The sequence below is a fragment of the Salmo salar genome, chromosome 12, assembly GCF_965601325.2.
Source record: "Salmo salar chromosome 12, fSalSal1, whole genome shotgun sequence".
Classification (NCBI taxonomy): domain Eukaryota; kingdom Metazoa; phylum Chordata; class Actinopteri; order Salmoniformes; family Salmonidae; genus Salmo; species Salmo salar.
The window spans coordinates 7,907,475-7,930,000 of NC_138302.1; the positions used below are offsets into that span (position 1 = coordinate 7,907,475).

General features: G+C 48.9%; 1 protein-coding gene across 3 annotated transcripts in view; it reads left to right on the forward strand.

Annotated features, from left to right (window-relative positions):
- LOC106593331 (protein sidekick-1) overlaps positions 1 to 22,526 on the forward strand; it is a 143,789-nt gene that overhangs the window by 116,877 nt on the left and 4,386 nt on the right. For all 3 annotated transcript variants that reach the window (XM_082958517.1, XM_082958519.1, XM_082958518.1), the window contains 4 exons: positions 9,282 to 9,407; positions 10,826 to 10,990; positions 11,519 to 11,656; positions 20,085 to 20,205. In XM_082958517.1, coding sequence (XP_082814643.1) covers positions 9,282 to 9,407; positions 10,826 to 10,990; positions 11,519 to 11,656; positions 20,085 to 20,205 — 550 coding nt within the window. The remainder of the gene's footprint in view (positions 1 to 9,281; positions 9,408 to 10,825; positions 10,991 to 11,518; positions 11,657 to 20,084; positions 20,206 to 22,526) is intronic.

Here is a 22,526-nt window from a genome sequence, read left to right on the forward strand (position 1 = left end):
CAATGTGGAGGCTATATACAGGGGGTTACCGGTACAGAGTCAATGTGGAGACTGTATACAGGGGGTTACCGGTACAGAGTCAATGTGGAGGCTGTATACAGGGGGTTACCGGTACAGAGTCAATGTGGAGGCTCTATACAGGGGGTACCGGTACAGAGTCAATGTGGAGGCTCTATACAGGGGGTACCGGTACAGAGTCAATGTGGAGGCTATATACAGGGGGTACCGGTACCGAGTCAATGTGGAGACTGTATACAGGGGGTACCGGTACAGAGTCAATGTGGAGGCTATATACAGGGGGTACCGGTACAGAGTCAATGTGGAGACTATATACAGGGGGGTACCGGTACAGAGTCAATGTGGAGGCTATATACAGGGGGTACCGGTACAGAGTCAATGTGGAGGCTATATACAGGGGGTACCGGTACCGAGTCAATGTGGAGGCTATATACAGGGGGTACCGGTACAGAGTCAATGTGGAGGCTATATACAGGGGGTACCGGTACAGAGTCAATGTGGAGGCTCTATACAGGGGGTACCGGTACAGAGTCAATGTGGAGGCTATATACAGGGGGGTACTGGTACAGAGTCAATGTGGAGGCTATATACAGGGGGGTACTGGTACAGAGTCAATGTGGAGACTATATACAGGGGGTTACCGGTACAGAGTCAATGTGGAGGCTATATACAGGGTGGTACCGGTACAGAGTCAATGTAGAGGCTATATACAGGGGGTACCGGTACAGAGTCAATGTGGAGGCTATATTCAGGGGGTTACCGGTACAGAGTCAATGTGGAGGCTGTATACAGGGGGTTACCGGTACAGAGTCAATGTGGAGACTGTATACAGGGGGTTACCGGTACAGAGTCAATGTGGAGGCTGTATACAGGGGGTTACCGGTACAGAGTCAATGTGGAGACTGTATACAGGGGGTTACCGGTACAGAGTCAATGTGGAGGCTGTATACAGGTGGTTACCGGTACAGAGTCAATGTGGAGACTGTATACAGGGGGTTACCGGTACAGAGTCAATGTGGAGGCTATATACAGGGGTTACCGGTACAGAGTCAATGTGGAGACTGTATACAGGGGGTTACCGGTACAGAGTCAATGTGGAAGCTGTATACAGGGGGTACCGGTACAGAGTCAATGTGGAGACTGTATACAGGGGGTTACCGGTACAGAGTCAATGTGGAGGCTGTATACAGGGGGTACCGGTACAGAGTCAATGTGGAGGCTGTATACAGGGGGTACCGGTACAGAGTCAATGTGGAGACTGTATACAGGGGGTACCGGTACAGAGTCAATGTGGAGGCTATATACAGGGGGTACCGGTACAGAGTCAATGTGGAGACTGTATACAGGGGGTTACCGGTACAGAGTCAATGTGGAGGCTCTATACAGGGGGTACCGGTACAGAGTCAATGTGGAGGCTGTATACAGGGGGTACCGGTACAGAGTCAATGTGGAGGCTATATACAGGGGGTACCGGTACCGAGTCAATGTGGAGACTGTATACAGGGGGTACCGGTACAGAGTCAATGTGGAGGCTATATACAGGGGGTACCGGTACAGAGTCAATGTGGAGACTATATACAGGGGGGTACCGGTACAGAGTCAATGTGGAGGCTATATACAGGGGGTACCGGTACAGAGTCAATGTGGAGGCTATATACAGGGGGTACCGGTACCGAGTCAATGTGGAGGCTATATACAGGGGGTACCGGTACAGAGTCAATGTGGAGGCTATATACAGGGGGTACCGGTACAGAGTCAATGTGGAGGCTCTATACAGGGGGTACCGGTACAGAGTCAATGTGGAGGCTATATACAGGGGGGTACCGGTACAGAGTCAATGTGGAGGCTATATACAGGGGGGTACTGGTACAGAGTCAATGTGGAGACTATATACAGGGGGTTACCGGTACAGAGTCAATGTGGAGGCTATATACAGGGTGGTACCGGTACAGAGTCAATGTGGAGGCTATATACAGGGGGTACCGGTACAGAGTCAATGTGGAGGCTATATACAGGGGGTTACCGGTACAGAGTCAATGTGGAGGCTGTATACAGGGGGTACCGGTACAGAGTCAATGTGGAGACTGTATACAGGGGGTTACCGGTACAGAGTCAATGTGGAGGCTGTATACAGGGGGTTACCGGTACAGAGTCAATGTGGAGACTGTATACAGGGGGTTACCGGTACAGAGTCAATGTGGAGGCTGTATACAGGGGGTACCGGTACAGAGTCAATGTGGAGGCTGTATACAGGGGGTTACCGGTACAGAGTCAATGTGGAGGCTATATACAGGGGGTACCGGTACAGAGTCAATGTGGAGGCTCTATACAGGGGGTACCGGTACAGAGTCAATGTGGAGACTGTATACAGGGGGTTACCGGTACAGAGTCAATGTGGAGGCTATATACAGGGGTTACCGGTACAGAGTCAATGTGGAGACTGTATACAGGGGGTTACCGGTACAGAGTCAATGTGGAGGCTGTATACAGGGGGTACCGGTACAGAGTCAATGTGGAGACTGTATACAGGGGGTTACCGGTACAGAGTCAATGTGGAGGCTGTATACAGGGGGTACCGGTACAGAGTCAATGTGGAGACTGTATACAGGGGGTACCGGTACAGAGTCAATGTGGAGGCTATATACAGGGGGTACCGGTACAGAGTCAATGTGGAGGCTGTATACAGGGGGTTACCGGTACAGAGTCAATGTGGAGGCTGTATACAGGGGGTTACCGGTACAGAGTCAATGTGGAGGCTGTATACAGGGGGTTACCGGTACAGAGTCAATGTGGAGGCTATATACAGGGGTTACCGGTACAGAGTCAATGTGGAGACTGTATACAGGGGGTTACCGGTACAGAGTCAATGTGGAGGCTGTATACAGGGGGTACCGGTACAGAGTCAATGTGGAGACTGTATACAGGGGGTTACCGGTACAGAGTCAATGTGGAGGCTGTATACAGGGGGTACCGGTACAGAGTCAATGTGGAGACTGTATACGGTGGTACCGGTACAGAGTCAATGTGGAGGCTATATACAGGGTGGTACCGGTACAGAGTCAATGTGGAGGCTATATACAGGGGGTACCGGTACAGAGTCAATGTGGAGGCTATATACAGGGGGTTACCGGTACAGAGTCAATGTGGAGGCTGTATACAGGGGGTTACCGGTACAGAGTCAATGTGGAGACTGTATACAGGGGGTTACCGGTACAGAGTCAATGTGGAGGCTGTATACAGGGGGTACCGGTACAGAGTCAATGTGGAGGCTCTATACAGGGGGTACCGGTACAGAGTCAATGTGGAGGCTATATACAGGGGGTACCGGTACCGAGTCAATGTGGAGACTGTATACAGGGGGTACCGGTACAGAGTCAATGTGGAGGCTATATACAGGGGGTACCGGTACAGAGTCAATGTGGAGACTATATACAGGGGGGTACCGGTACAGAGTCAATGTGGAGGCTATATACAGGGGGTACCGGTACAGAGTCAATGTGGAGGCTATATACAGGGGGTACCGGTACCGAGTCAATGTGGAGGCTATATACAGGGGGTACCGGTACAGAGTCAATGTGGAGGCTATATACAGGGGGTACCGGTACAGAGTCAATGTGGAGGCTCTATACAGGGGGTACCGGTACAGAGTCAATGTGGAGGCTATATACAGGGGGGTACTGGTACAGAGTCAATGTGGAGGCTATATACAGGGGGGTACTGGTACAGAGTCAATGTGGAGACTATATACAGGGGGTTACCGGTACAGAGTCAATGTGGAGGCTATATACAGGGTGGTACCGGTACAGAGTCAATGTAGAGGCTATATACAGGGGGTACCGGTACAGAGTCAATGTGGAGGCTGTATACAGGGGGTTACCGGTACAGAGTCAATGTGGAGACTGTATACAGGGGGTTACCGGTACAGAGTCAATGTGGAGGCTGTATACAGGTGGTTACCGGTACAGAGTCAATGTGGAGACTGTATACAGGGGGTTACCGGTACAGAGTCAATGTGGAGGCTATATACAGGGGTTACCGGTACAGAGTCAATGTGGAGACTGTATACAGGGGGTTACCGGTACAGAGTCAATGTGGAGGCTGTATACAGGTGGTTACCGGTACAGAGTCAATGTGGAGACTGTATACAGGGGGTTACCGGTACAGAGTCAATGTGGAGGCTATATACAGGGGTTACCGGTACAGAGTCAATGTGGAGACTGTATACAGGGGGTTACCGGTACAGAGTCAATGTGGAAGCTGTATACAGGGGGTACCGGTACAGAGTCAATGTGGAGACTGTATACAGGGGGTTACCGGTAGAGAGTCAATGTGGAGTCTGTATACAGGGGGTACCGGTACAGAGTCAATGTGGAGACTGTATACAGGGGGTACCGATACAGAGTCAATGTGGAGGCTATATACAGGGGGTACCGGTACAGAGTCAATGTGGAGACTGTATACAGGGGGTTACCGGTACAGAGTCAATGTGGAGGCTGTATACAGGGGGTACCGGTACAGAGTCAATGTGGAGGCTGTATACAGGGGGTACCGGTACAGAGTCAATGTGGAGACTGTATACAGGGGGTTACCGGTACAGAGTCAATGTGGAGGCTGTATACAGGGGGTACCGGTACAGAGTCAATGTGGAGGCTGTATACAGGGGGGTACCGGTACAGAGTCAATGTGGAGGCTATATACACGGGGTTACCGGTACAGAGTCAATGTGGAGGCTGTATACAGGGGGTACCGGTACAGAGTCAATGTGGAGACTGTATACAGGGGGTTACCGGTACAGAGTCAATGTGGAGGCTATATACAGGGGTTACCGGTACAGAGTCAATGTGGAGACTGTATACAGGGGGTTACCGGTACAGAGTCAATGTGGAGGCTGTATACAGGGGGTACCGGTACAGAGTCAATGTGGAGACTGTATACAGGGGGTTACCGGTACAGAGTCAATGTGGAGGCTATATACAGGGGGTACCGGTACAGCGTCAGTGTGGAGGCTCTATACAGGGGGTACCGGTACAGAGTCAATGTGGAGGCTATATACAGGGGTTACCGGTAAAGAGTCAATGTGGAGGCTATATACAGGGGGTACCGGTACAGAGTCAATGTGGAGGCTATATACAGGGGGTTACCGGTACAGAGTCAAAATGGAGGCTATATACAGGGGGTACCGGTACAGAGTCAATGTGGAGACTGTATACAGGGGGTTACCGTTACAGAGTCAATGTGGAGGCTGTATACAGGGGGTACCGGTACAGAGTCAATGTGGAGACTGTATACAGGGGGTTACCGGTACAGAGTCAATGTGGAGGCTATATACAGGGGGTACCGGTACAGCGTCAGTGTGGAGGCTCTATACAGGGGGTACCGGTACAGAGTCAATGTGGAGGCTATATACAGGGGTTACCGGTAAAGAGTCAATGTGGAGGCTATATACAGGGGGTACCGGTACAGAGTCAATGTGGAGACTGTATACAGGGGGTTACCGGTACAGAGTCAATGTGGAGGCTGTATACAGGGGGTACCGGTACAGAGTCAATGTGGAGACTGTATACAGGGGGTTACCGGTACAGAGTCAATGTGGAGGCTATATACAGGGGGTACCGGTACAGCGTCAGTGTGGAGGCTCTATACAGGGGGTACCGGTACAGAGTCAATGTGGAGGCTATATACAGGGGTTACCGGTAAAGAGTCAATGTGGAGGCTATATACAGGGGGTACCGGTACAGAGTCAATGTGGAGGCTATATACAGGGGGTTACCGGTACAGAGTCAAAATGGAGGCTATATACAGGGGGTACCGGTACAGAGTCAATGTGGAGACTGTATACAGGGGGTTACCGTTACAGAGTCAATGTGGAGGCTATGTACAGGGGGTACCGGTACAGCGTCAGTGTGGAGGCTCTATACAGGGGGTACCGGTACAGAGTCAATGTGGAAGCTATATACAGGGGGTACCGGTACAGAGTCAATGTGGAGGCTATATACAGGGGGTACCGGTACAGAGTCAATGTGGAGGCTATATACAGGGGGTACCGGTACAGAGTCAATGTGGAGGCTATATACAGGGGGTGCTGGTACAGAGTCAATGTGGAGACTATATACAGGGGGTACCGGTACAGAGTCAATGTGGAGGCTATATACAGGGGGTACCGGTACAGAGTCAATGTGGAGGCTATATACAGGGGTTACTGGTACAGAGTCAATGTGGAGGCTATATACAGGGGGAACCGGTACAGAGTCAATGTGCAGGGGGCACCGGTACAGAGTCAATGTGGAGGCTATATACAGGGGGTACCGGTACAGCGTCAGTGTGGAGGCTCTATACAGGGGGCACCGGTACAGCGTCAGTGTGGAGGCTCTATACAGGGGGTACCGGTACAGAGTCAGTGTGGAGGCTATATACAGGGGGTACCGGTACAGAGTCAGTGAGGAGGCTATATACAGGGGGTACCGGTACAGCGTCAGTGTGGAGGCTCTATACAGGGGGTACCGGTACAGAGTCAATGTGGAGGCTATATACAGGGGGTACCGGTACAGAGTCAGTGAGGAGGCTATATACAGGGGGTACCGGTACAGCGTCAGTGTGGAGGCTCTATACAGGGGGTACCGGTACAGAGTCAATGTGGAGGCTATATACAGGGGGTACCGGTACAGAGTCAGTGTGGAGGCTCTATACAGGGGGTACCGGTACAGCGTCAGTGTGGAGGCTCTATACAGGGGGTACCGGTACAGAGTCAATGTGGAGGCTCTATACAGGGGGCACCGGTACAGCGTCAGTGTGGAGGCTATATACATGGGGTACTGGTACAGTTTCAGTGTGGAGGCTCTATACAGGGGGTACCGGTACAGCGTCAGTGTGGAGGCTCTATACAGGGGGCACCGGTACAGCGTCAGTGTGGAGGCTATATACAGGGGGTACCGGTACAGAGTCAATGTGGAGGCTCTATACAGGGGGCACCGGTACAGCGTCAGTGTGGCGGCTATATACATGGGGTACTGGTACAGCGTCAGTGTGGAGGCTCTATACAGGGGGTACCGGTACAGCGTCAGTGTGGAGGCTCTATACAGGGGGCACCGGTACAGCGTCAGTGTGGAGGCTATATACAGGGGGTACCGGTACAGCGTCAGTGTGGAGGCTCTATACAGGGGTTACCGGTACAGCGTCAGTGTGGAGGCTCTATACAGGGGCCACCGGTACAGCGTCAGTGTGGAGGCTCTATACAGGGGGTACCAGTACAGCGTCAGTGTGGAGGCTCTATACAGGGGGCACCATTACAGCGTCAGTGTGGAGGCTCTATACAGGGGGCACCGGTACAGCGTCAGTGTGGAGGCTCTATACAGGGGGGTACCGGTACAGCGTCAGTGTGGAGGCTCTATACAGGGGGTACCGGTACAGCGTCAGTGTGGAGGCTATATACAGGGGGGTACCGGTACAGCATCTGTGTGGAGGCTCTATACAGGGGGTACCGGTACAGAGTCAATGTGGAGGCTCTATACAGGGGGCACCGGTACAGCATCAGTGTGCGGGGATACAGGTTAGAGGTAATTTGTACATGTCGGTGGGGGCGAAGTTACTATGCATAGATAATAACCAGCAAGTAGCAGCAGTGTACAATAGGGATGAGGGATCAATTTAAATTGTCCGGTGGCGATTTTATGAAATGATCAGCAGTCTAATGGCTTGGGGGGTAGAAGCTGTTGAGGAGCCTTTTGGTCCTAGACTTGGCGCTCCGGTACCTTGTGTGACTGGAGTCTGGACAATTTTATGGGCTTTCCTCTGACACCACCTATTATATAGGTCCTGGATGGCAGGAAGCTTGGCCCCAGTGATGTACTGGGCCGTTCTCACTACCCTGTGTTGCGCCTTACGGTCGGATGCCGAGAAGTTTCCATACCAGGCGGTGATGCAACCGGTCAAGATGCTCTCGATGGTGCAGCTGTAGAACGTTTTGAGGATCTGGGGACCCATGTCAAATATTTTCAGTCCAGGGTCCAGTTGCAGAAGGAGGTGTTTAGTCCCAGAGTCCTTAGCTTAGTGATGAGCTTCGTGGGCACTATGGTGTTGAACGCTGAGCTGTAGTCAATGAACAGCATTCTCACAGAAGTGTTCCTTTTGTTCAGGTGAGAAAGGGCAGTGTGGAGTGCGATTGAGATTGCCTCTGTTGGGGCGGTTTGCGAATTGGAGTGGGTCTAGGGTATCCGGGAGGAGGCTGTTGATGTGAGCCATGACCAGCCTTTTAAAGCACTTTGTGGCTACCGACGTGAGTCCCATGGGGTGGTAATCATTTAGGCAGGTTATCTTCGCTTCCTTGGGCACAGGGACTATGTTGGTTTGCTTGAAACATGTAGGTATTACAGACTCTGTCAGGGAAAAATGTCAGTGAAGAAATGTTGAAAATGTCAGTGAAGACACTTGACAGTTGGTCTGTGTATGCTTTGAGTACACGTCCTGGTAATCCGTCTGGCCCAGTAGCTTTGTAAATGTTGACCTGTTTAAAGGTTTTGCTCACATCGACTACCGAGAGCATTATCACACAGTCATCCAGAACAGCTGGTGGTCTCGTGCATGCTTCAGTGTTGCTTGCCTCGAAGCGAGCATAAAAGGCATTTGGCTCATCTGGTAGGCTCGCGTCAATGGGCAGCTCGCGTCAGGGTTTCTCTTTGTAGTCCGTAATAGTTTACAAGCCCTGCCACATCTGACGAGCATCAGAGCCGGTGTAGTAGGATTCAATCTTTCTCCTGTATTGACGCTTTGCGCTTTGTGGCAGCTCTAGCCAAATAAGTAAAAAAATATGTTACGCAAAAAAATAACAAAATAGTACAATTGGTTGGGAGAATATAAAACGTCAGCCATGTTCTTCAGCGCCATCTGTGGTGTGTGTGTGTGGTGTGTGTGTGTGTGTGTGTGTGTGTGTGAGTGTGTGTGTGTGTGTGTGTGTGTGTGTGTGTGTGTGAGGTGTGTGTGTGTGTGTGTGTGTGTGTGTGTGTGTGTGTGTGTGTGTGTGTGTGTGTGTGTGTGTGTGTGTGTGTGTGTGAGGTGTGTGTGTGTGTGTGTGTGTGTGTGTGAGGTGTGTGTGTGTGTGTGTGTGTGTGTGTGTGTGTGTGTGTGTGTGTGTGAAATGTGTGAGGTGTGTGTGTGTGTGTTAGGTTTATGTGTGTTCAGCTCCACACCTGCTATACACACCAACATCCCCAACATCTACAGGTCTCTGTGTTTATATGGTCTGAATGGCTCCTCCCTCTCTCCCCCAGGCACCCCTGGTTCGCCCATGGAGATGTCAGTCACCAAGTCCTCCTCAGCGCTGACCATTCATTGGTCGGAGGGAGACGCGGGGGCGGGACCTGTCATAGGTTACATCATCGAGGCTCGTCCCTCAGGTGAGCAAGCGAATGTGTGTCTGTGGTGTGTGTGTGTGTGTGTGTGTGTGTGTGTGTGTGTGTGTGTGTGTGTGTGTGTGTGTGTGTGTGTGTGTGTGTGTGGTGTCTGTCGAGTGTCTGTAGTGTGTGTGTGTGTGTGTGTGTGTGTGGTGTTTCTGTGGTGTGTGTGTGTGTGTGTGTGTGTGTGTGTGTGTGTGTGTGTGTGTGTGTGTGTGTGTGTGTGTGTGTGTGTGTGTGTGTGTGTGTGTGTGGTGCCTGTGGGGTGTCTGTAGTGTGTGTGTGGTGTGTGTGTGTGTATGCGGTGTGTTTGTGGTGATTTGGTGTGTGTGAATGTGTGGTGTGTCTGTGGTTTATGTGGAGTGTGTGTGGTGTCTCCTCTCTTCCCTCTCCTTCTCTCTTTCCTGTCCTTCTCTCTTCCCTCTCCTTCTCTCTTTCCTGTTTCTCTCTTTCCTCTCCTTCTCTCTTCCCTCTCCTTCTCTCTTTCCTCTCCTTCTCTCTTCCCTCTCCTTCTCTCTTTCCTGTCCTTCTCTCTTTCCTGGTACTCTCTTTCCTCTCCTTCTCTCTTTCCTCTCCTTCTCTCTTTCCTCTCCTTCTCTCTTTTCTCTCCTTCTCTCTTTCCTGTCCTTCTCTCTTTCCTCTCCTTCTCTCTTTCCTCTCCTTCTCTCTTTCCTCTCCTTCTCTCTTTTCTCTCCTTCTCTCTTTCCTGTCCTTCTCTCTTTCCTCTCCTTCTCTCTTTCCTCTCCTTCTCTCTTTCCTCTCCTTCTCTCTTTCCTCTCCTTCTCTCTTTTCTCTCCTTCTCTCTTTCCTGTCCTTCTCTCTTTCCTCTCCTTCTCTCTTTCCTCTCCTTCTCTCTTTCCTCTCCTTCTCTCTTTTCTCTCCTTCTCTCTTTCCTCTCCTTCTCTCTTTCCTGTCCTTCTCTCTTTCCTCTCCTTCTCTCTTTCCTGTTTCTCTCTTTCCTCTCCTTCTCTCTTTTCTCTCCTTCTCTCTTTCCTCTCCTTCTCTCTTTCCTGTCCTTCTCTCTTTTCTCTCCTTCTCTCTTTCCTGGTACTCTCTTTCCTCTCCTTCTCTCTTTCCTGTCCTTCTCTCTTTTCTCTCCTTCTCTCTTTCCTGGTACTCTCTTTCCTCTCCTTCTCTCTTTCCTGTCCTTCTCTCTTCCCTCTCCTTCTCTCTTTCCTGTTTCTCTCTTTCCTCTCCTTCTCTCTTTCCTGTCCTTCTCTCTTTCCTCTCCTTCTCTCTTTCCTCTCCTTCCATCTTCCCTCTCCTTCTCTCTTTCCTCTTCTTCTATCACTAATGATATTTACACTTCCTTTTACATTCTCTCACTACCCTCCATTTTTCTCTCCCTTCCTTCTCTCTCTCCCTCTCACTCTCCCCCTCACTTTCCCCCCTCTCTCTCCCCCGTCTCTCTCTCTCTTCAGATGAAGGTATGTGGGACTCGTTTGTCAGGCTCCTCCCCCCCAGCAGTAGGTCAGTAACCGTGGAGATGGACCGTCTGAGGTCAGGGGTTGGATATGAGTTCCGTGTCATCGCTGTCAATCGCTACGGTTATGGAGAACCCAGCACGCCATCCACCGCGCTCGCTGGTAAACATACACACAGACACACAGGCCTGACACACAGACACACTCACAGTCTCTGTGTTAACACTGTGCTGCCATCTAGTGTCAGACTGAAGCAGCGCCAGCTGTAACAGTATCAACAACATCCTGTCACCAGACTGGTTATAAAGGCCTTCATAACAGTGATATGTCTCCGTCCTGTCACCAGACTGGTTATAAAGGCCTTCATAACAGTGATATGTCTCCATCCTGTCACCAGACTGGTTATAAAGGCCTTCATAACAGTGATATGTCTCCGTCCTGTCACCAGACTGGTTATAAAGGCCTTCATAACAGTGATATGTGTGTCCATAGCGCTGTGGGACTGAAGCAGCTGTAACAGTATCAACAGCATCCTGTCACCAGACTGGTTATAAAGGCCTTCATAACAGTGATATGTCTCCATCCTGTCACCAGACTGGTTATAAAGGCCTTCATAACAGTGATATGTCTCCATCCTGTCACCAGACTGGTTATAAAGGCCTTCATAACAGTGATATAATGTCTCCATAGCGTTGTGGGACCGTCCCTTCTATGAGGAGTGGTGGTTCCTGTTGGTCCTGTCTCTGATTGGTCTGATCGTGGTCCTCATGTTGGTGTTCAGCCTCCTGCTGCACGGACACAACCAGCAGTACAGGAGCTGCAGCTCAGGTACACACCTACTACACACCTACTACACCCCTACACGTCTACTACACTACTACACACCTACTACACACCTACTACACACCTACACACCTACTACACACCTACACACCCACTACACACCTACTACACACCTACTACACTACTACACACCTACTACACACCTACTACACACCTACAACACACCTACTACACACCTACTGCACACCTACTGCACACCTACTACACTACTACACACCTACTACACACCTACTACACACCTACTACACTACTACACACCTACTACACACCTACACACCTACTACACTACTACACACCTACTACACACCTACTACACACCTACTACACCCCTACACGTCTACTACACACCTACTACACACCTACTACACACCTACTACACACCTACACACCTACTACACACCTACTACACACCTACAACACACCAACTACACACCTACTACACTACTACACACCTACTACACACCTACTACACACCTACTACACTACTACACACCTACTACACACCTACTACACTACTACACACCTACTACACACCTACAACACATCTACTACACACCTACTACACACCTACTACACACCTACTACACTACTACACACCTACTACACACCTACTACACACCTACACACCTACTACACTACTACACACCTAATACACACCTACTACACACCTACTACACACCTACTACACTACTACACACCTACTACACACCTACTACACACCTACACACCTACTACACTACTACACACCTAATACACACCTACTACACACCTACTACACACCTACTACACTACTACACACCTACTACACACCTACTACACACCTACACACCTACTACACTACTACACACCTACTACACACCTACTACACACCTACACCACACCTACTACACACCTACTACACACCTAATACACACCTACTACACACCTACACACCTACTACTACACACCTACTACACACCTACTACACTACTACACACCTACTACACACCTACTACACACCTACACACCTACTACACTACTACACACCTAATACACGCCTACTACACACCTACTACACACCTACTACACTACTACACACCTACTACACACCTACTACACACCTACACACCTACTACACTACTACACACCTACTACACACCTACTACACACCTACACCACACCTACTACACACCTACTACACACCTAATACACACCTACTACACACCTACACACCTACTACACACCTACTACACACCTACTACACCCCTACACGTCTACTACACTACTACACACCTACTACACACCTACTACACACCTACTACACACCTACTACACACCTACACACCTACTACACACCTACTACACACCTACTACACTACTACACACCTACTACACACCTACAACACACCAACTGCACACCTACTACACACCTACTGCACACCTACTACACTACTACACACCTACTACACACCTACTACACACCTACAACACACCTACTACACACCTACTGCACACCTACTACACACCTACTGCACACCTACTACACACCTACTACACACCTACAACACACCAACTACACACCTACTACACTACTACACACCTACTACACACCTACTACACACCTACTACACTACTACACACCTACTACACACCTACTACACTACTACACACCTACTACACACCTACAACACATCTACTACACACCTACTACACACCTACTACACACCTATTACACTACTACACACCTACTACACACCTACTACACACCTACACACCTACTACACTTCTACACACCTAATACACACCTACTACACACCTACTACACACCTACTACACTACTACACACCTACTACACACCTACTACACACCTACAACACACCTACTACACACCTACTGCACACCTACTGCACACCTACTACACTACTACACACCTACTACACACCTACTACACACCTACTACACTACTACACACCTACTACACACCTACACACCTACTACACTACTACACACCTACTACACACCTACTACACACCTACTACACCCCTACACGTCTACTACACACCTACTACACACCTACTACACACCTACTACACACCTACACACCTACTACACACCTACTACACACCTACAACACACCAACTACACACCTACTACACTACTACACACCTACTACACACCTACTACACACCTACTACACTACTACACACCTACTACACACCTACTACACTACTACACACCTACTACACACCTACAACACATCTACTACACACCTACTACACACCTACTACACACCTACTACACTACTACACACCTACTACACACCTACTACACACCTACACACCTACTACACTACTACACACCTAATACACACCTACTACACACCTACACACCTACTACACTACTACACACCTACTACACACCTACTAGACACCTACTAGACACCTACTACACTACTACACACCTACTACACACCTACTACACACCTACACCACACCTACTACACACCTACTACACACCTAATACACACCTACTACACACCTACACACCTACTACACACCTACTACACACCTACACACCTACTACACACCTACTACACACCTACTACACCCCTACACGTCTACTACACTACTACACACCTACTACACACCTACTACACACCTACTACACACCTACTACACACCTACTACACTACTACACACCTACTACACACCTACAACACACCAACTGCACACCTACTACACACCTACTGCACACCTACTACACTACTACACACCTACTACACACCTACTACACACCTACTACACTACTACACACCTACTACACACCTACTACACTACTACACACCTACTACACACCTACTACACTACAACACACCTACTACACACCTACTACACACCTACTACACACCTACAACACACCTACTACACTACTACACACCTACTACACACCTACTACACACCTACACACCTACTACACACCTACTACACACCTACTACACACCTACACACCTAATACACACCTAATACACACCTACAACACACCTACTACACACCTACTACACACCTACTACACACCTACACACCTACACACACCTCACACACCTACACACACTTCACACACACCTACACACCTCACACACACCAAACACACACCTCACACACCTACACACACCTACACTACTCACACACCTACACACCTCACACACACCAAACACACACCTCACACACCTACACACACCTCACACACACCTACACACCTCACACACACCAAACACACACCTCACACACCTACACACACCTGCACACCTCACACACACCTACACACCTCACACACCTACACACACCTACACACCTCACACACACCTAACACACTGTCTGTCTGTCTGTCTCTTTGGTCTGCAGCAGCATATTCTACTTCTTTGTCATGTTGTTGTGTCTGTTTGTATAGTAACAAACGAAGGGTTTCACATAGAAACATGTCTTCTGGGTGTAGAGGGGCTCCTAGTGAGTGTCTGTGTTTTTAAAATTGTATTTAACCTTTATTTAACAAGGCAAGTCAGTTAAGAACAAATTCTTATTTTTATGACGGCCTAGGAACAGTGGGTTAACTGTCTTGTTCAGGGGCAGGATGACAGATTTTTACCTTGTCAGCTCGGAGATTCGATCCAGCAACCTTTCGGTTACTGGCCAATCTCTCCACCCCCTACGCATTAGGCTACCTGCCCCCCCTCCACTCTAACCACTAGGCTACCTGCCCCCCCACTACACACCTACTACACTACTACACACCTACTACACACCTACTACACACCTACACACCTACTACACTACTACACACCTACTACACACCTACTACACACCTACACCACACCTACTACACACCTACTACACACCTAATACACACCTACTACACACCTACACACCTACTACTACACACCTACTACACACCTACTACACTACTACACACCTACTACACACCTACTACACACCTACACACCTACTACACTACTACACGCCTAATACACGCCTACTACACACCTACTACACACCTACTACACTACTACACACCTACTACACACCTACTACACACCTACACACCTACTACACTACTACACACCTACTACACACCTACTACACACCTACACCACACCTACTACACACCTACTACACACCTAATACACACCTACTACACACCTACACACCTACTACACACCTACTACACACCTACTACACCCCTACACGTCTACTACACTACTACACACCTACTACACACCTACTACACACCTACTACACACCTACACACCTACTACACACCTACTACACACCTACTACACTACTACACACCTACTACACACCTACAACACACCAACTGCACACCTACTACACACCTACTGCACACCTACTACACTACTACACACCTACTACACACCTACAACACACCTACTACACACCTACTGCACACCTACTACACACCTACTGCACACCTACTACACACCTACTACACACCTACAACACACCAACTACACACCTACTACACTACTACACACCTACTACACACCTACTACACACCTACTACACTACTACACACCTACTACACACCTACTACACTACTACACACCTACTACACACCTACAACACATCTACTACACACCTACTACACACCTACTACACACCTATTACACTACTACACACCTACTACACACCTACTACACACCTACACACCTACTACACTTCTACACACCTAATACACACCTACTACACACCTACTACACACCTACTACACTACTACACACCTACTACACACCTACTACACACCTACAACACACCTACTACACACCTACTGCACACCTACTGCACACCTACTACACTACTACACACCTACTACACACCTACTACACACCTACTACACTACTACACACCTACTACACACCTACACACCTACTACACTACTACACACCTACTACACACCTACTACACACCTACTACACCCCTACACGTCTACTACACACCTACTACACACCTACTACACACCTACTACACACCTACACACCTACTACACACCTACTACACACCTACAACACACCAACTACACACCTACTACACTACTACACACCTACTACACACCTACTACACACCTACTACACTACTACACACCTACTACACACCTACTACACTACTACACACCTACTACACACCTACAACACATCTACTACACACCTACTACACACCTACTACACACCTACTACACTACTACACACCTACTACACACCTACTACACACCTACACACCTACTACACTACTACACACCTAATACACACCTACTACACACCTACACACCTACTACACTACTACACACCTACTACACACCTACTAGACACCTACTAGACACCTACTACACTACTACACACCTACTACACACCTACTACACACCTACACCACACCTACTACACACCTACTACACACCTAATACACACCTACTACACACCTACACACCTACTACACACCTACTACACACCTACACACCTACTACACACCTACTACACACCTACTACACCCCTACACGTCTACTACACTACTACACACCTACTACACACCTACTACACACCTACTACACACCTACTACACACCTACTACACTACTACACACCTACTACACACCTACAACACACCAACTGCACACCTACTACACACCTACTGCACACCTACTACACTACTACACACCTACTACACACCTACTACACACCTACTACACTACTACACACCTACTACACACCTACTACACTACTACACACCTACTACACACCTACTACACTACAACACACCTACTACACACCTACTACACACCTACTACACACCTACAACACACCTACTACACTACTACACACCTACTACACACCTACTACACACCTACACACCTACTACACACCTACTACACACCTACTACACACCTACACACCTAATACACACCTAATACACACCTACAACACACCTACTACACACCTACTACACACCTACTACACACCTACACACCTACACACACCTCACACACCTACACACACTTCACACACACCTACACACCTCACACACACCAAACACACACCTCACACACCTACACACACCTACACTACTCACACACCTACACACCTCACACACACCAAACACACACCTCACACACCTACACACACCTCACACACACCTACACACCTCACACACACCAAACACACACCTCACACACCTACACACACCTGCACACCTCACACACACCTACACACCTCACACACCTACACACACCTACACACCTCACACACACCTAACACACTGTCTGTCTGTCTGTCTCTTTGGTCTGCAGCAGCATATTCTACTTCTTTGTCATGTTGTTGTGTCTGTTTGTATAGTAACAAACGAAGGGTTTCACATAGAAACATGTCTTCTGGGTGTAGAGGGGCTCCTAGTGAGTGTCTGTGTTTTTAAAATTGTATTTAACCTTTATTTAACAAGGCAAGTCAGTTAAGAACAAATTCTTATTTTTATGACGGCCTAGGAACAGTGGGTTAACTGTCTTGTTCAGGGGCAGGATGACAGATTTTTACCTTGTCAGCTCGGAGATTCGATCCAGCAACCTTTCGGTTACTGGCCAATCTCTCCACCCCCTACGCTACCTGCCCCCCCCCCCCCCCCCCACACACTCTAACCCCTAGGCTACCTGCCCCCCCACTCTAACCACTAGGCTACCTGCCCCCCCCCCCCACTCTAACCCCTAGGCTCCCTGCCCCCCCCCCCCCCCCACTCTAACCCCTAGGCTACCTGCCCCCCCACTCTAACCACTAGGCTACCTGCCCCCCCCCACTCTAACCCCTAGGCTCCCTGCCCCCCCCCCACTCTAACCCCTAGGCTACCTGCCCCCCCCACTCTAACCACTAGGCTACCTGCCCCCCCCCCCCCACTCTAACCACTAGACTACCTGCCCCCCCACTCTAACCACTAGACTACCTGCCCCCCCTCCACTCTAACCATTAGGCTACCTGCCCCCCCTCCACTCTAACCACTAGGCTACCTGCCCCCCCACTCTAACCACTAGACTACCTGCCCCCCCCCACTCTAACCACTAGACTACCTGCCCCCCCTCCACTCTAACCACTAGGCTACCTGCCCCCCACTCTAACCACTAGACTACCTGCCCCCCCCCCTCCACTCTAACCACTAAGCTACCTGCCGCCCCCCCCCCCCCCCCCCCACTCTAACCCCTAGGCTACCTGCCCCCCCACTCTAACCACTAGGCTACCTGCCCCCCCCCCCCCCACTCTAACCCCTAGGCTCCCTGCCCCCCCCCACTCTAACCCCTAGGCTACCTGCCCCCCCCACTCTAACCACTAGGCTACCTGCCCCCCCCACTCTAACCACTAGACTACCTGCCCCCCCACTCTAACCACTAGACTACCTGCCCCCCCTCCACTCTAACCATTAGGCTACCTGCCCTCCCTCCACTCTAACCACTAGGCTACCTGCCCCCCCACTCTAACCACTAGACTACCTGCCCCCCCTCCACTCTAACCACTAGGCTACCTGCCCCCCACTCTAACCACTAGACTACCTGCCCCCCCCCTCCACTCTAACCACTAGGCTACCTGCCGCCCCCCCCCCCACTCTAACCACTAGTCTACCTGCCCCCCCCCCCCACTCTAACCACTAGTCTACCTGCCCCCCCCACTCTAACCACTAGTCTACCTGCCCCCCCCCCACTCTAACCACTAGGCTACCTGCCCCCCCCCCCCCACTCTAACCACTAGTCTACCTGCCCCCCCCCCACTCTAACCACTAGGCTACCTGCCCCCCCCCACTCTAACCACTAGGCTACCTGCCCCCCCCCCACTCTAACCACTAGGCTACCTGCCCCCCCCCCCCCCACTCTAACCACTAGTCTACCTGCCCCCCCCTGTGTTTCTGACTGTTTTCTGTCTCCTAGTGAGTGTCTGTGTCCTCCTTCATACCAAAGTGAATAACACTCTGGGCCAAACCATGGGTCACGTTGGGACACCCTTGTAATCTGTTACCACGGAAACCCTGGCAACCACCAGAGAAGAGAGAGGGATGAATGGAGAGGAGAGGGGAAGAGAAGAGAGAGGGAAAGAAAATTGTTTATTTCACTTTCGTTTATTATCTACTTCACTTGCTTTGGCAATGTAAACATATTTCCCATGCCAATAAATCCCCTTGAATTGAATTGAATTGAATTGAATTGAATTGAGAGGGAAAGAGGGGGGTCTGAAGAGGAGGACAAGATGTGAGAGGGAAGAAAGTCCTCACACTTGACTTCTTCTGTTTCCCTAGAAAACTTGCTTGTTGTTTTCTTGTTGTTAACAGAGTTTATCTCTCTCTCCTCTTTCCCTCTCTGTCTCTCTCTCTCTCTCTCTCTGTCTCTCTCTCTCTCTCGCTCAGGAAAGCATGTGTCTACGGTGGAGGAGTCTGTAACCCTGGACAACGGAGGATTCACAGCTCTGGAACTCAACAGCAGAACTCTGAACAACAAGAGCACCTTCCACAAGAAGAATGGAACTAGGTAGAGTGATGGAGAAAGGGAGGGAGGAGAAAAGAGAGGGGAGGGAGGAGAGGAGAGAGGGGAGGGAGGGAGGAGAGGAGAGAAGGGCGGGAGAGGGATGGGTGGGTGGGGGGAGACAGAGAAAGAGACAGAGAGAGAGAGAGACAGAGAGAGACAGAGAGAGACAGAGAGAGACAGAGAAACAGAGAGAGACAGAGAGAGAGAGAGAGAGAGAGAGAGACAGAAATAGAGAGACAGAAATAGAGAGAGACAGAGAGAGAGAGAGAGAGAGACAGACAGAGGGAGACGGAGAGCGAGAGACAGAGACAGAGAGAGATTGCTTTTGTAAAGCACTGTTTGGAGGATACAGACAGTGGAACGTCAACTATATAAAAGTTAAGACCAGACAAAGAAGAGACGGAAAACATGAGCCTGATTTAGCCCACTGCAGTGAGAGATTAAAACTGATTTAGCCTCTTACATCTAGACGTTCCGCTAGCGGAACACCTGCTCCAATATCCAATGATAGGCGTGGCGCGAATTACAAATTCCTCAAAAATCCAAAAACGTCAATTTTTCAAACATATGACTATTTTACACCATTTTAAAGACAAGACTCTCCTTTATCTAACCACACTGTCCGATTTCAAAAAGGCTTTACAGCGAAAGCAAAACATTAGATTATGTCAGCAGAGTACCCAGCCAGAAATAATCAGACACCCATTTTTCAAGCTAGCATATAATGTCACAAAAAACAAAACTACAGCTAAATGCAGCACTAACCTTTGATGATCTTCATCAGATGACACGCCTAGGACATTATGTTATACAATACATGCATGTTTTGTTCAATCAAGTTCATATTTATATCAAAAACAAGCTTTTTACATTAGCATGTGACGTTCAGAACTAGCATTCCCACCGAACACTTCCGGTGAATTTACTAAATTACTCACGATAAACGTTCACAAAAGACATAACAATTATTTTAAGAATTATAGATACAGAACTCCTTTATGCAATCGAGGTGTCCGATTTTAAAATAGCTTTTCGGTGAAAGCACATTTTGCAATATTCTGAGTAGATAGCTCGCCATCACAGGCTAGCTATTTTGACACCCACCAAGTTTGACCCTCACCAAACTCAGATTTACTATAAGAAAAATGTTATTACCTTTGCTGTTCTTCGTCAGAATGCACTGCCAGGACTTCTACTTCAATAACAAATGTTGGTTTGGTTCAAAATAATCCATAGTTATATCCAAATAGCGGCGTTTTGGTTGTGCGTTCAAGACACTATCCAAGGGTGACGAAGGGTTACGCGCCCGACGCGTTTCGTGACAAAAAAATTGTAAATATTCCATTACCGTACTTCGAAGCATGTCAACCGCTGTTTAAAATCAATTTTTATGCTATTTTTCTCGTAAAAAAGTGATAATATTACGACCGGGAGTCGTTGTTTTCGTTCAAAGATGAAAGAATAAAAACATGGTGTCGCCTCATGCACGCGCCTCAGTCTCATTGTTCTCTGATCGACCACTATCAAAATGCGCTAATGTTTTTCAGCCAGGGCCTGCAAAGACATCATTCAGCTTTTTGCCGCCTTCTGAGAGCCTATGGGAGCCGTAGGAAGTGTCACTTTACAGCAGAGATCCCCTGTTTTGGATAGAGATGATCAAGAAGGCCAAGAAATGGTCAGTGAGGGCGCTTCCTGTTTGGAATCTTCTCAGGTTTTGGCCTGCCAAATGAGTTCTGTTATACTCACAGAAACCATTCAAACAGTTTTAGAAACTTTGGAGTGTTTTCTATCCAAAGCTAATAATTATATGCATATTCTAGTTTCTGGGCAGGAGTAATAATCAGATTAAATCGGGTACGTTTTATATCCGGCCTTGAAAATACTGCCCCCTATCCATAACAGGTTAACTCACTGCAGTGAGAGATTAGAGATGATTTAGCTCACTGCAGTGAGAGGTTAAAGCTGATTTAGTTCACTGCAGTGAGAGATTAAAGCTGATTTAGCTCACTGCAGTGAGAGATCAATGCTGATTTAGCTCATTGAAGTGAGAGATTAAAGATGATTTAGCTCACTGCAGTGAGAGATTAAAGATGATTTAGCTCACTGCATTGAGAGATTAAAGTTTATTTAGCTCACTGCAGTGAGAGATTAAAGTGGATTTAGCTCGCTGCAGTGAGAGATTAAAACTGATATAGCTCACTGCAGTGAGAGATTAAAGCTGATTTAGCCCACTGCAGTGAGAGGTTAAAGCTGATTATCTCACTGCAGTGAGAGATTAAAGCTGATTTAGCTCCCTGCAGTGAGAGATTAAAGCTGATTTAGCT